General features: G+C 33.6%; 2 protein-coding genes across 4 annotated transcripts; both read right to left on the minus strand.

Moving 5' to 3' along the window:
- Window positions 1-4,047: 4,047 nt before the first annotated feature.
- LOC113735036 (mediator of RNA polymerase II transcription subunit 21-like) lies at window positions 4,048-8,612 on the minus strand. 2 transcript variants are annotated; one of them, XM_027261942.2, is made up of 3 exons: window positions 8,467-8,606; window positions 6,992-7,076; window positions 4,048-4,819 (listed from the first exon to the last, which is right to left on the minus strand). In XM_027261942.2, exon 3 carries the CDS (start codon window positions 4,646-4,648, stop codon window positions 4,226-4,228), a length of 423 nt encoding a protein of 140 aa, XP_027117743.1. In that variant the 5' UTR covers window positions 4,649-4,819; window positions 6,992-7,076; window positions 8,467-8,606; the 3' UTR covers window positions 4,048-4,225. The 2 variants fall into 2 exon arrangements, with proteins under 2 accessions (XP_027117743.1, XP_027117745.1); XM_027261944.2 differs by lacking the exon at window positions 6,992-7,076 and having other exon boundaries at window positions 8,467-8,612.
- Window positions 8,613-10,034: 1,422 nt separating this feature from the next.
- LOC113735035 (ALA-interacting subunit 3) lies at window positions 10,035-13,542 on the minus strand. Of its 2 annotated transcripts, none has more exons than XM_027261941.2 (9): window positions 13,344-13,542; window positions 12,535-12,593; window positions 12,360-12,434; window positions 12,164-12,274; window positions 11,976-12,046; window positions 11,121-11,418; window positions 10,705-10,994; window positions 10,264-10,318; window positions 10,035-10,148 (listed from the first exon to the last, which is right to left on the minus strand). In XM_027261941.2, the coding sequence occupies exons 1-8, from the start codon at window positions 13,399-13,401 to the stop codon at window positions 10,264-10,266; spliced, it is 1,017 nt and encodes a 338-aa protein (XP_027117742.1). In that variant the 5' UTR covers window positions 13,402-13,542; the 3' UTR covers window positions 10,035-10,148. The 2 variants fall into 2 exon arrangements, with proteins under 2 accessions (XP_027117742.1, XP_027117740.1); XM_027261939.2 differs by having other exon boundaries at window positions 10,253-10,318.
- Between the last annotated feature and the right edge of the window lie 1,794 nt (window positions 13,543-15,336).

Below are 15,336 nucleotides of genomic sequence, written 5' to 3' on the forward strand. Positions count from 1 at the left end.
CACATTTTCACTCACAAGAAAAATTAACTTAAACCCTCCAAAAATGGCAAAAGAATTCCGCCCTCTTCTCATCATCTTCTTCTCTTTCTTGATTTCCTCTACACTTATCGACATCTGGGAGACGACGGCTGCCGATGAAACCAACGAGATCCTAGGCCCCGTGGATGGTTTCCGTGCACAAGACCCTGAGGACCCTTTGGTTGTCACGATAGGAAAATTTGCTGTGGACGAAAACAACAAGCAAAAGAAAGAAAATATCCATTTTGAAAATGTTTTAAAGGCTGCAAGCGAACAAATTGGAGCAAAAACCGAGTATGGCCTCCTTATTAAGGCAGCCGAAAATGGTACCTCAAACACCTATGCTGCCGTTGTCTTGGACAGCAAAGATTCTGGGAAGGAGCTCGTTGGCTTTAGAAAGCGAAACTTGGCAGTTTAGAAGATATGATAATTTAGCAACTACGTCTCACATTTAAATTGTATCGTCGAGGGTGACATGATGATATAAAGGTGTGATTATTTGTTTTTCTTTTCCTTTTTTTTCAAGTCTTCGACACAAGACTGCAGGTGGAATGGAAATGGAATTCCAAGATGCATACACAATTTCTCTACCAATACCGTCTATGAGAAACCAAATTTTTTTTTTTTTTTTTGCCATTAGAGCTATTTCCAACAAATTTCTGAATAAAAGTTGCCTAAATTGACTTTATTTTCGGCTAAGTGGAACACTTTACAAAGGTGGTTATTTAGAGATATGATTTTCGCTTGTGCATGGCAATAATTTTGACTTAGCTAAAAATAGATGATGGGATATATTAGGAATGACATCCAACATTAACTCTGCTGAAAATTTGGAGTATTCTATCTAGAAAAGAGTAATGCAAACGAACTGAATACCGAAACATTAAAACTTGGTTGGAGCTCGTAATAAACTTGAAATTAGTGCTTATCGGACTCCAACTTGAACAAAGTTTTTAATGAAAGTAAATTTTCGAGTAGAAGTTGAATAAGTATGTAAATCTCATCTTTTTATGTGTATGAAAATGAGATCGAACACTATTTTTTTTTTCAAATTTCTAGCAGGGGAATAATAACTCGATCAATATGCTCGTTGATGCTTTGTTTTCTAGTTTATTAATCGATTTCGAACTAATTTTACTTCAGAAAACTCAGGCATAATTCGTTTTACACCCATAATCAAAACCAAAGAAAACCATCTTAGAATAGTAAACTTGAATGCCAGTAAGTAGTGTTATTTAAACGCCTCACCTTGACTCACCATTTGTACTAGGTCACATGCTTTATAAATTGACTTCAATATTATCTATTTTAGGGTAAAATAAATCATTGGCCACTAAATCCACTTGCTACGTTACTACTGCACCTGAGCAGCACACTGCATCCACCAAAGCATATTCATCATTTTGCATCCAAAACAAAGGATAGCAAGTGGAATGAAACTTAGTAAATGTTTAGTGATAGGTGCCACACCTTGTTGGAAACTTTTGGAAATTAATCATTAAGAAAGAAATGCAATTTCGATCCCCATTGTCTGGCTGTTGTGCTTATATATTTCCTTATGTTTTGGCCAAAATAAAGGTTTATAGCCAAGATTTTTTTCTTAGGGAGGCACAAATTTTTCCTAATAATATTATCTTAATATGCTATGTTCAAAATAATTTCCATCCATTTAAATATATGACATCTAAAAACAATTGGAAACTTCTGGAAATTAATCATTAAGAAAGAAATGCAATTTTGATCCCCATTGTCTAGCTGTTGTGCTTATATATTTCCTTATGTTTCGGCCAAAATAAAGGTTTATCCAATGGCGGAACCAAGTTTTTTTTCCTAGGGGGGCCAAAACTTTTCCTAACAATATTATCTTAATATGCTATGTTCAAAATAATTTTCATCTATTTAAGTATATGACATCTAAAAACATCAAATATTAACTTCAATTATAAAGGTTTGTCTATATCGTAAATATGCAGCATAGTTATAACAAAAATTAAGACAAAAAATAACCTTTAATTAAATATTCTAAATATCACAAACCACCAAAATTACATATTATGAGAAGATGCTCCAATATGTAGCCTACGCAAATATATATATATATATATATATGCAATATAAATATAACTATTTTTAATTAAAAAAAAGATAAAAGTTATGTTAACACATTGAAATTTCAATCTCTTTTCTTATAAGTAAATTGAGCTTTATGTTCCTTGCAGAAGTAAGTTTATTTATGATTGAACCAGTGCTAAACATTTCAATAACTTTCTTTTCTATATACACAATTAGGCAATTATTCAAGAAATTATCTTCCATCTTGTTTCAGAACTGTCTTGAATATTTTCATAATTGAAAATACTTGTTACATAGTTGCTGCTGCTACAGAAAAAGTAAGAATGAGTCTAATCAATTGGGCTAAATTGTATATTTGTACATGAACCAATAAAGTAATTACTTTTGTTTTAGCCCATTAATGATTATGAATTGGGTCTTTTATTATAATGTGTCAAATTGGATCAATTTACTATGGATTATCCATCTTATGTTCACTTTTTTGAAAGTTAAATAACTAGCACAATAAAAGATAAATAATTTTTTGAAGAAAAAGTTAATTCAAAGGTGGCCAATTCATATATATATGTATATGTAAACTCTCATAATATAAATTAAAATTTAGAAAAATTGGGGGAGGGGGGACAACTTTGTTTTACACGCATTTTTATACACTATGAATTAAAATTTTCAAAACTTAGGAATGGGGGTCCTCAGTCCCCTTAGCTCCGTCTTTGGATTTATCAATCATCACGTGTGCTCTATTTTCTCTTTTCACCATTTTTTTGGTTAATCAATCAACAACACTCAATTTTATTTTATTTTTATCAACTCAATTTCCCTTGTGCGTTTTTTTTTTTTGAATTTTGTCCAAGTCAATATCGTTAGTCATCTATTTTAATCCTTTTTATTCTCCTTAAACTTGGTTTGTCGTTGTATTTTCACCTTTTTTTTTTATCATCAATAACGTCTACTTGTTTCTCGTTGTAGTCATATTGCTGAAGTCAATGCTTGACTGCTTTCCAACTTGACAATGTCATATGATATTGCATATTGCATGTTTTACTCGCCCAAAGGAACTTAAACAGCACAATGCTCCTATGGCTATTTCTTTATTTCAGCTGTTAGTTTTAATTTTACTTCTCTTTTCTTTTTCTTCTTCCCTTTTCTTAGACTTAAATCATTCAAAATTGCTGGCTTTAATCCTTCATTTGCATGTTCTTCCTTTCTTTGGCTCCATTTGGATTGTGATTTGAGAAGTCTCGATTTACCCCCGAGTTTTAATTTTATTTTTCTGTTTGAAAATCTGTTTTTTTTCCTATTTTGATTTTTTAAAAATCTCAAAATCAAAGTCTCATCTTTTTTTCATTTCAGTCATGTGGAATTTGCGGAAACCGAAAACTTGAAGCCCATTTGAGTTGCCAGTTTTTTGAGAAAAAGTTTCCCACTTTAGTTATTTTTTAATTTTTTTAAAATACCCTTATTCAATGTAGATTATTGTTAGTATAAACTAATTTATTTAATATAGATTGTTATTGAATATAACCTACTCTGTTTAATACATTTAAATTTTTCAAAACACATTGATATATGAATGTGAATTGATTCATTCTTAATCATCAGTTCAAATTCCCATAAACCGTCAATTCAAGTTTTTATAAATAATTAATATAAGGTTATACTCTATCTAATGTAAGGGTGTTTTAGAAAATTAGTAACCTATTTTTATTTTTCTAACAAAATTAACTACTTTTTCTTAAATTGTTTGAAAAAAAAACCTAGAACTATCAAAATGAAATGGAGGGAATAATATAATCTGTTTTTTTCTTTTTTCTTTTTTTATTTTTGGCGAGTGCAAAGCACTTTTGCCTTGCGAGCTGGCAACCATGCTACTGGTCGCTCATATTTACATGGACCACTGGTAATTCACTTGTGAACGTCCATCCCTAGGAACTTCACTTTGTTTTCTCCACGTACTTGAAAACATACTAAACCCAATTCAGATATATATGAGGAATGGATTTCCTAATGGGATTTCACAGTGCAAAAAAAAAAAAAAACAAAAAACAAAAAACTTGGAGCAGAGTGCAATGCTACCAAACAGATAACTACTACAAAATGCTTATCACAATTATGCTGAAAATTTGCCTAGCCTTCAATCTGGTTTCTTTAAGTTCAAGCAGTTGTCTGTTGCTTGCCTGAACAACTCCTGCACCTGCTTTAATTCCTTATCCGCAGCTTCCAGTTGTTTTTGTAGTTCTTGGCCTACCGCATCATTTTCAGCCTGAAGTTCTGCAATTCTTTTCAGCTGAGCTTCTTCACCTCCCTCAGCTAATGGAAGGGCAGCTACCAACAGATCAAACTGCTTGGCAGCGTTGACAAGTGCAGCACTCATGAGCTTTGGTTGCTCAGCAAGACTAGCTGCATCCTCTGCAGCACTAGATGGATTAGCAGGAGGTTCCGGACAATTAGGAGACAACCTAACTGGAGGAGCATCCCTTTGAAGCGTCCCAAAGGTGTTGAAGGCAAGACCTGCAATTGTATTCACCTGTTCTTGCAGTTGAGTTATTATATCCATCTTGAATTTTGATACCTGCAATTCTGGGCAACTTTGAATTCAAGTAGCATTTCTCAATTTCTGTACATCTTCGTTTTGAATTCGAGCGACTAGGTATTTCCTTGTTCATCACATTAACAACTCAAGAGTAACAGACAAAGAAAGAGGTCACACAGCACTCATGATCGACAGCTGAAAGAAAGAATCAGAGGCATTCTCATCACTCATAAGCATATTTGAAGCAATACAAGTGAAAAAAAGAAAAGAAAAATAGACATATATGGCTTGGCACAAATAGTCAGTCAATCAGTTTGAACACACTCAATCAGGCCTTCCAATATCCTTCCTGTGCTTGACATCAGAGAGATCCTCTAGAACATGACTTAACAGATGGTAGATGCTGTTAAAACTTTTTCATACGTAGACAAAACTACCCTCAACTAAAACAAAAGGTTTAGCACCTCAAAAAATAAATAAAGACCAAGAAGCTCTAGAGAAAGTCCAAACAAACGACCTGTCAACCCCTTGTCTTCCTCCTCCAAATCTCCCTATTTGACAACTCCATCAACACAAGGAGAAACCATGTCTATTTTTCACACACGTATCATGAGATTACAATGTAAAAGTGTATGCTAAGTAGACACAAATCATTAATAGCAATCCTATGCATCCAAATACCTCAATCCTATGCTAAGTAAATAGTTCTGGATGCCTGAACTATTTACTTCTAGACTTATTTTCCACAGCAAAGATATAAAAAGGCTAAACATCTAGAAGACATAATCTACACTTGTCTATACTACATGAAACAATACTTACTCTCCTTCATTACAAGTATATCAATCAATTCATCATTAAAAAGAGTTATCATTTCCTTTTATTTTCAAGATCCACTTTTACCTCAGCTGGCAAGAGAATACATTACAAACTTGCACCTCACGATACTCATTGAAGCATTTATATCAGCTGAATTATGCATTAATTCTAGGTAACATTCAACAAAACTTATGAATGAGTATGCAACCACACCTAGAGATGTGATGACATTTGAATCAGGAAAAAAAGAAACAAATTCTGACCTTCATCATTCTTCATAGAATAATATTTCTTTACATGTTCCAAACATATTTTAACAGAAAGACCAGTACCCATCTAAATGAGGATAACTAACTCCAAACATAATAGTTGTGCTTTTGACTATGTGGAAGCCTTGTTAAGAAGATAGGCAACAGCTAGAACCTTAATATGGTGTCAATCATAATTAAACACCACAACTCCACATATGCCCATTTCTTTATTATTCTTCAATGGTGGCCCCACAACAAGAAAGTTATTGGATTTCCCTTCTAACAAACAACCATTCGAGGTAAATTAGATTTAGATAACTGACAATGGAGAAGCTTATGCTGGATTAAGTGTCCATAACACATGACCACTCACAGCAAAAAAAAATGCAATTGCAATGGTGAATTTAGATGAATCCTTTGCATTACTTGTAAAAAGGCAACTTCCAAAGTTGGAATGTAGATGACATTCGTTGAGGATGTTTCCGATACAGAAAAGAGCAAAATGGTTGAATCCTACATGTAACTATAGTATGCTACCAGCAACCTAAGAAGAATCTCTCTCCATAATACCAAGGTCAAAATGAACACCCCTCAACCAAAAACCATACATAGCATGACTATTTCTGGCAATGTCTCAGTAAACTAGTTCAATTATCTTTCTCATTAACTTCCTCTTGTCTTACTTTTAGCCCTTCAATCCATATTGGATCCACAGAGACAAGAATATCAATTGTTCCATATCAGCAAGCAAACAGTTATATAAATCTCTGTATAATGACAAAGCACACCCAAACTTTTTTCTTACACTATTTTATACAGCATCATTTTTCCTGACTTAGTATTGAGTCATAAATAGTGTGAACCTTACAGATGTCTAATAGTCTGACCAGTCGTCCTTTTTTCCGATCTAAAGAAAACCAATCATTCATTTCCTTTTGGTTTTCTACTTTTTCCCTTTGGTTCTTTTATGTCTTCTTTTCATTTTGGGTAGGAAGGAGGGTGGAGGCCTGTCTGTGATATTCCTTTAAGGAGCAAGTCGACCAAAAGATAACAAGAAAATCTCAAATTGATTAAGCAACATTGTTTCACTAGCCATTAAATGCTCTATGACAAGCATATTCAGAATCTGCTTTAAATCTAAACTTGTGCAATCACAATTAAATGGATACCCCGACATCTAGGATAAATGATAATAGGAGGTTAATGCCAAAAGGCCCAAATTTAACAATTCATTGACAACAAATTAACACAGATGCATTCATTGGGGGCAAACTAACCAAGGAATACAAGTATTTACCTCAGTTTTATACTTAGCTATTGGCTGTACCAGAGAGCACGACTAATCTAGGCTCCAACACTTTGAATTTCTTAAACACATTTTGCTGCAGAAGACAAAATTTACACCATATAGAAATGAACATTCGAAAAGAATTTGAATCATGTATAATTCCCATAAAAATAGAATAATAAACCAAGTGTCATGTTCTCAAACACATACGAAACAGATGTGCATGCCACAGTTTTCAAAGTAAAAAGACAATGACAACTTTTCAAAAACCTGCAGCTATAAATCACGGAACAATCACAGCTACACTTATACGAGGTAGGCATAAATAGTGGCTCAACGCCCACAAACATCTAGCATCTTTTTAAGAAAAAGAAAAAGGCAAGAACAAGCAGCATATGATTGAGTGCACAATGTAACTAAAAGAAGCAACCCTCAGAAATTTAATTGGTCAAAAAACAACTTTCCAAATCCTGACTGGTCTATGTGAATTGTCCAGACAGCAAGGGAAGGCATTACAAAAATTGATAACACCTACAATAACAAATGACCCCATAGAGTTGACCTTTCGAACCCGCTTCAAACCATGACATATAAATAGCCAATCTTGGGGTCCAGCACAATAACCCAATACAAACTCATCAGCAATCCACAAATCCTTCAAGAACACAAGAAAAACACCGCTCCATCTTTCAGAATCACCCAAAAAACATGCAGTCACGTGTGTGCCCATCCATAGAAAAAAGTACTACTACAGCAAGCACAAAACCCTACTCCAAAATCATCCACAACATCCAAATCCCTTCATAACACCATTCATCTCCTTCAATAATCACCAAGAAAAGTGTATGCACCCATGCACAGAAAAAAGTACTATAAAAGCCATCAGAAAAACTCTACCCGGAATAATCCATGACATTCAAATCCCTTCACACAACACCATTTTATCTCCATCTCGAATAAATGCCTGTGCACACTTATGGGGGAAAAAGAACTCCTACAGCTAACACAAAACCGTTCTCCAGAATCAATCACAACATCCAAAATCCCTTCAAACGGAGGGGGTAAAAAGACAACTCGCCGCTTCCAAAATCGCCCAGAAGACAGATAATTTGACCCCCCCCCCCCCCAACAACAAAAAAAAAAGAAAAAAAAACAGCATTTAAGGGAAAAAATACCAAAAAATCCACAATTATCCAGCTGGGAAAGAAAGAAAATTGAACATCAGTTCTCATTCATTACCAAAAAGATTCCGTCAAATGAGAACTTAAAACAATACAGAAAGGCATGCATACCCAAAATGCAGATAAACCAAAGGAAAAAAAACCATGAACCAAATAGCATCAAAAAGAACAAAAAAAATCAAGCCAAAACACATCCATACGCATGTTCAGGTGGTGAGCTTTAGCCTATACACGGATTAAAACAATAAATCAAAAGCAAGAATTAAAAGCCAAAAAAAAAGAGAAAAAGTGAAGAAACCTTACAGTGAAGAGGACGAGAGAATTCTTGAAAGAAAATATGTTTCTGGACGGGCTTTTGGTTGCTGCCTCGGGGAGTGCAAGCAAGGACCGGAGAGAAGAGAAGAGAACAGGAGAAAGATTTAAAAAAAAAGGAGAGAAAGATAAGCAGCTGATTTGGATTGTGGATTTTAAGTTGAGTTAATTGCATTTTGCCCTCCTCAATTATGCCTAGACTGAAGTTTGTACCCCAAACGTTTAATTTTTGCAATTAACTATCTCCAACTCTTAATTTGCCGCATGATTTATAATGAAGCTAAATCCGATGGGATAAAAGAGCGACACGACCGATTTGCCCTTAAAATCTTACTAAAATGCCCAAAGTATCCCAGAAAAAAGCAATTTGCTAGGAAACCTTTTCACTTTCCCCTTTCCTTTGATTTTTGTCTGCCACAATAGGACAAATAAGAAAAAGGAAAAATGTCCAATTTCGTCCCTAAATTTTGGTGTCAATTTAGTTCTTAATTTTTATTTCTGACTAATTTGATATTTGAACTTATTTTACAATTTCAATTAAGGACCCCCAATGGTACTACTATTTAAAACCGATATGACTTTTAATTGACTAACTAAAATAGAGGTATTATAGAAATGCCACTCGTGACATTACAATGAAACAAGCAAATCAAACTTCTCAATCGTATAAAAAATTATCAGATAAAACTTCTTTGAAGTTTAATCTTGTGATTTTTTTAATACGTTGATTTATTACAGTCCCGTGCGTGATGTTCTCAAAATTCCCCTATTTAATTAGTCAATTAGAAGTCAGATCTGTTTTAAATGGTAGCGTCGCTACGAAAGTCCTCAGTTGAAACTGCAAAATAAGTTCACATATTAAATTGGTTATGAATAAAAAGTTAGGAACTATAAATCTACACTAGTGAACAGGTTTAGGAATGAAATTGGTTATTTTTTTTTTTAAAAAAAACCACCACAACAATAACCCCCGTCTTACCAATCGAAATTAACACTTCTCACATCAATGAATTTTGTCGAACAGTTCTGACCTTACATACTCTGCTGCAACTTCTTAACCCATGGTTTATGGGACTCTTATCTATGGTGACATCTGGCCATGCAGGTTGGAGTGCAACTGCAAGAACAGGAAGACAGGAAAGCCTAGAAGGTATAGGATTCATGGTGAATCCTCTTAACTGTCAATTTGAGTTAATAGTGTTTGGAAGTTTGAAAACTCAATAATCAACGTCCTTTCATTTGAGATCCTTCTCAATTAAAAGTCCATCAGTCCAAGTCCACACAGAGGTTTTCATTCCGGGGTTCCATTTGCAAAGGTGAATATCAAGATAAGACTCCTGGCATGTGGAATTGAGTTAGATCATGTTCGCAATTTGCCAATATAGAGTTTTGTATCTCGGAAGTGGTAATTAACCTCACAAAATGCAAAAGAAAACTGCAAAGATTAGAATTAAGAATCGGTGATCTGTTTCAAGGGCATTGTAGATTAACAACCCTGCAGGAAAATAGGCCAAGCCACTTTCATGTGAATGATATTGTAATATGATATAGATACAATGTAGACTAATAAATTGCTTATTAGATGCTTTTACTATTCACAATATATCCTGCTCAGGATTAAGAAGGAAGAAAAAACCCACAAAATCAAGGCCATGCAACTTAGCTTCGGCAATCTGCACAGAAAAAGGAAAAGAAAATCCAGAAAACTATGAATAAATGCTAAGATTCAGAATGTGATAATGGAATATTAATACATCAACAATTGGCCAACTCGAACATAGTGAATACTCAGTTCCCAGGTGGGTTTCTGTTCCAAGACAAATAGGATGGATCGCCATAAGGTCTGCATGAGTGAATGGACAAAAGAAGTATTAAAGAATTACCAAGTACAAGGCAAAGATATCAATTAAACCAATGTTGTAAACAGCAATTCTCACAAAATAAATTGACAAACAGGCGTAGGTTTCCACAATTCATAATTCTATATGCTGATAAATCATATAGAAGAGAAGATTATAGCATCATATTTGGTTTCTCATCTTAAAACAACAGCTCAATTTCCACTGACCCTAAAATAATTCATCGAATGACTCTGGTCTCAGTGGTTTGCATTATGTACTCATGAAGGTGTACAGTAAATTAAAAATTTCACACTACCAAAACTAGAAGAACTATATCCATTTGATGCTAAACAGTAATAAGAGGAATGATAACTACTAATGAGAATACCTTGGCTTTATAAGGTACATTACTATGAAAGTTGTTGCAATGAATAAGCACAATCCACCAATAGTGATGTATCCCAAGCCTAAGAAACTGTTTTTTCCACCAATCCAAGTCGTAGTCGAAAGAACCAGCTTCTTTTTGCCTCCAAAAGCATAAGCATTATAGTTATTCTGTATAACCACTGTTATCGTCTCATTAGCCTCAAGATCCTGTTCAATTCTCCCATACAACTTTCGGAAGCTTGGCAATGCTGCAGTGCGCATCCAGACTAGAAGGTCCTCTTGCTCACTCAACTGTTATAAGGCAATAAATTGAGCAGAGTAAACGAATGCTTGGATCGGTAGACAGGAAAATGTAAAAGGGAGAGATTTCGAAAGAGAGATGGAGAAAAGATAGAGAGAAGAGATGACTGCACTAACTGGTATTTTTTCATCCAGTTTTCCTCCTCCAATCAAGCTTCCCTGCTGAAAGTTTTTAGGATAAACTTTTGATCCAAATTTATAGTTCTTATCGCTGTCCCATGCAATATCTTTCTTGTTTACAGATAGATTCATGCCACTAACTGAGAATCCATAAGTATCATTGAACAAACTCCAAGCAACAAGGCCACAAGGCACAATGGGCTTATTATCAACGCGTGCTTCGGGTTCACAGGGTGATGTTAAATCCTCATTTTCTGGGTTTCGCAACTGTTTGTCACTTCTGCTTTTGACATATCTGCATAAAAGCAATCAGAAACTTTACATCACACTTGGGTTTGTAATAAATGATCACAAGCTGGAAAAGAGAGTGAGATTTCCAGTGGAGCTCTGAATAAGTGAAGATGAAACAAGCTAATCAAGAAAGAGTATAGCACACTAGAAGTCTCAAATTTGCAATTAGGTTTCTTTTATGGCTAGGAGCAAGACAACTACAAAAGATGCCACAAATAAAAAAAAAAAAATTCCTCACCCACAGATTAAACTATATCAGTAGTAAAAGCAAAGCGTGATGGCAAGTAAATCAAGGTTTTCTTAGATTATGAAACCACAGAATCTGGAGAATCAATAAACTTGGAAGAATAAGGCATCTCCAACTGCACCAAATAAGAAATCCACTCTGATCTCCAGAAAGCTTCACATCATTAAGGTCAAATTATTCATTTGGTCCAGCTTATAAAGTCTAGCATGCTGGTGTTTTCACAAAAACAATGGGAAAAACACCCAAGAGACATTTCAAATAAATAACAACTACTCAATCCCATTGGAAACAACGTCAGAAAAAATAAAACATACCGACGATGGTTTTGATAGAAGTTATCAAGCTGGTAATAGATGTAAACCGGATGCTGCATTTTCTTTGGGACCTGAACAATCATTTTGCAAACTAATATTTTCAAACTGGAGGAAGAGAAGTGGAATAAATGAAACAAATTCTTTTCATGTTGTATCTGCAAACATCAGTACTAAGAAATTGCACCTACTGTCAAGCTCCGGACACAGGTTTTGTTGGTCTTGTCACTCTGAATAAATGCAGTTTTCTCTTGATCGGAAGGAATGCAATCCTCGTCATAGCGGTCTACAATTTCAACCACCTATACATCAGCAATACCATATCAGACCCATTGAAAAGGTTACTTTTTTGAAAGAGTCTAGCAGATGGATCATCTAAATCTTTACCCTCTCTGATGCAGACAAAGACAAAAGGCCAATTGGTATGAATATAACCCCTACTAGTATAAAAGTTGTGACCACCTAAAATAATAACAGGAGGAGAATCAGAAAAGAACAGAAAAGGAAAAAGGATCAAGTTTCACAGATCAAAATCCAGTTGCAGAATATAATGAAAACATACCAATCCTGGAGTTAATATCGGTTTGCATGCAGGCAGTTCTTGTTGTGTAAACCTAGAATCTGAAGCACAACAAAGTGGCAACAATTGGATACTTATATTGACAGGGATGATCTATAAAAAAAAAAAAAAAGCAATCTCAATCAACTAATCATTCATTTAAAAAAGGTTAATCAGTGTCACGTGCTAAAAACCAGAATTCAGAAACTAAAATTGCATATTGATCAGATGCAACAATGAAGTAGCCAGAGAAAATTCCTGAATTCTTCACCATAAATCGTCATATCTATGGGAAATTTACGTAATTGAATCAATCATGGGCTTTAAACTGTATTGATACTCAATCAAAAAATAAAAATAAAAATAGAAAGGGGGATCTCGCAAAGGGCTTTCATAAATCCATAAATCCGAACATTCAGAAACATACTACCACTGTTAATCACCCCGCATTGCCAAACCTTATGGATTAATGATCAAGAACCAAGAAACGGAATCCCAAATAGCACTTAAGAACTATTCTCATTTTTTTTTAAAGAATTTACTTATTATAATCATGCAGGCCCGTGATGGTTCTTGAAAAACCATTTCTTGTTCCATTACAAATCTGAGGTTAACCGTTCGAGTAATTATCATCAAAATAGCCAAAAATTCCAAAAATAAAAAACATGCATTTTGAGAAACGATCAATCACAATCATCCACAAATTCAAAAGAAATAAAATGGAAGAATCAATTCCTCAGTAAAGCAACTGAATAAAGAAAATAAAAAAACAAAGAAACAGAGGGAACTGAAAATTGGAAGAGAGAATCTACATTTGGGTTGCCTGGATTTCTTGGAAGAAGGTTGAGAAGAACCCTCCCCAGAGCTCATCTTTTCAGATATGTACTTTTAATATATTATTCTTTGCAGATTGAATAAAAATGCAAAGAAACGAAAAGGGCCAGGGTGAAAGAGGCAAAAGCCTGAAAAAATGCTTACAATCTGTAGATTTGTTGGAAAGACGGAAGAATCTATTCCAAAAATAATTTTGGTTCTCTTAAGGGAAAAAAAAAAAGAATAAAGAAACCAACTTCCTAAAGTGGTTAACAATTGCCATATCGTCTTTTCTTCTTCTTCTTTCTCTTTTTTTTTTAAAAAAATTTTTGTTATTTTTAGTATTTATTTTCAATTAAAAAATATGAGAAGAAAATAAAGATAGTTAGCTAATACCTTTTTATTTTGTTATTTTGTTATTTTTGTTTTTCATTTAAAAAATATAAGAAGAAAATAAAGGTAGTTAAAGAACACATATAAAAGTAATTCGCTAGATTCTTATTACGTTATTCAATAATTTAAAGTCCTGAAATGATTTAAGAACTGATATCTAATTTTATATATTCAACGATGAAAGCTATAATAATCAAAAGATATTTGTACAATTAGGCTAAAACACTAAATTTGTACAATGGCTAAAACACTAAATTTGTACAATTAGGAATTGGGCATTATCATTGGTGTACAAAATAAATTTCTGAAATTCTTTTGTCAAAAAAAAAAAAAACAAAAGAAAGAGTGAAATTCTATGACCAAAATGCAAAATATTTTCATCCTAAAATACTTGAATGAGATAACAAAAGTTTGTGCTAAATATTGAACTTTGATCCCACTAGGGAAAAAGAATATTGACGTGGTATTGTGGGGAGTTTGGACTAACATTTCGAAAGATTTTTTCTTTTTTAAGGTCTATTGATTGTCTTGTGGTACCAATTAATACTAGTCCCACGTTTTATTTTTTTTTATTAAAAATGAGAATTAAATTGAAAAATATTTAAAATTGGAGGGACAATAATATGAATACTTGTACTTAAATGATAAAAATAAAGGGATGATAAAAAAGGAGGACTAGAAATCTAAGGCCTTGTTTGGGTAACAAATTTTTTTAAAAATTTGTTATCTTTTTCGTGAATACATTTTCCAATCAACTTTTTATCTCACATATATCAAATAGTTACAGTAATTTTTCTATAAAAAATCTAGAAAAATGCAATCCAAGAAAGAACTTCATATTGTTTAGGTGGAGAAGGAAGCCAAGAAATGACAAAATAGAATGTTATTTAGGTGGAGTACGGATCTGGACACGTTTACTAGAATGAGGTGGCATTTGCGGCGGATTTGTTAAAACGAATCAGCTTACCATACTCAACATTAAACAGTCCGTTATGAAAAAAAGTGTACAAGTTCAGCACTACTGAAAAGTTTAAGCGGATGAGATATTTCTTCTTTTTATCAAACAATTTGTATCGATAGTTATCTAAACAAATTCATTTTCGGCACATTCTTAGTGTTATAAAAAAGACCCTAAATTACACTTAAAAAAAGGCCCTAAATTTAGATTTTTAGTTCCTCAATTAGCAAGTATAATCTATGACTAATTACCTTCCTTAATGCAGTTAGTTAGAAAAATCTATTTAATAGCAATTGATTCATTTTCTTGAAGGAAACAAAGCTAATTTAGTTTAGAATAGGTAAGTTTCTTAAAGAAACTGAAGGAAAAAAAAGTTTACTTTTTTACTATCACGCATTTGAGTACTGATTTAATCAAGTAAGAAACGCAAAATCTTGACAGAAAACAACAGTGAAGCACTTGGCTCAAACACGCTCGGATCATCAACATTTGCTAGTTTGCTGATTGAACTGGAAGGCAAGGAAACAAAAAAAAAAAAAAAAAAGTCAAACCTCCTTTTAGAGTGGCAAATGACTGGTTTTACACCAATGTTTTAGAACTCGAACCAGTGATTGAAGCGATTGAGTCATCGATTCACGGTT

This window comes from Coffea arabica, chromosome 3c (assembly GCF_036785885.1).
Source record: "Coffea arabica cultivar ET-39 chromosome 3c, Coffea Arabica ET-39 HiFi, whole genome shotgun sequence".
Classification (NCBI taxonomy): Eukaryota; Viridiplantae; Streptophyta; class Magnoliopsida; order Gentianales; family Rubiaceae; genus Coffea; species Coffea arabica.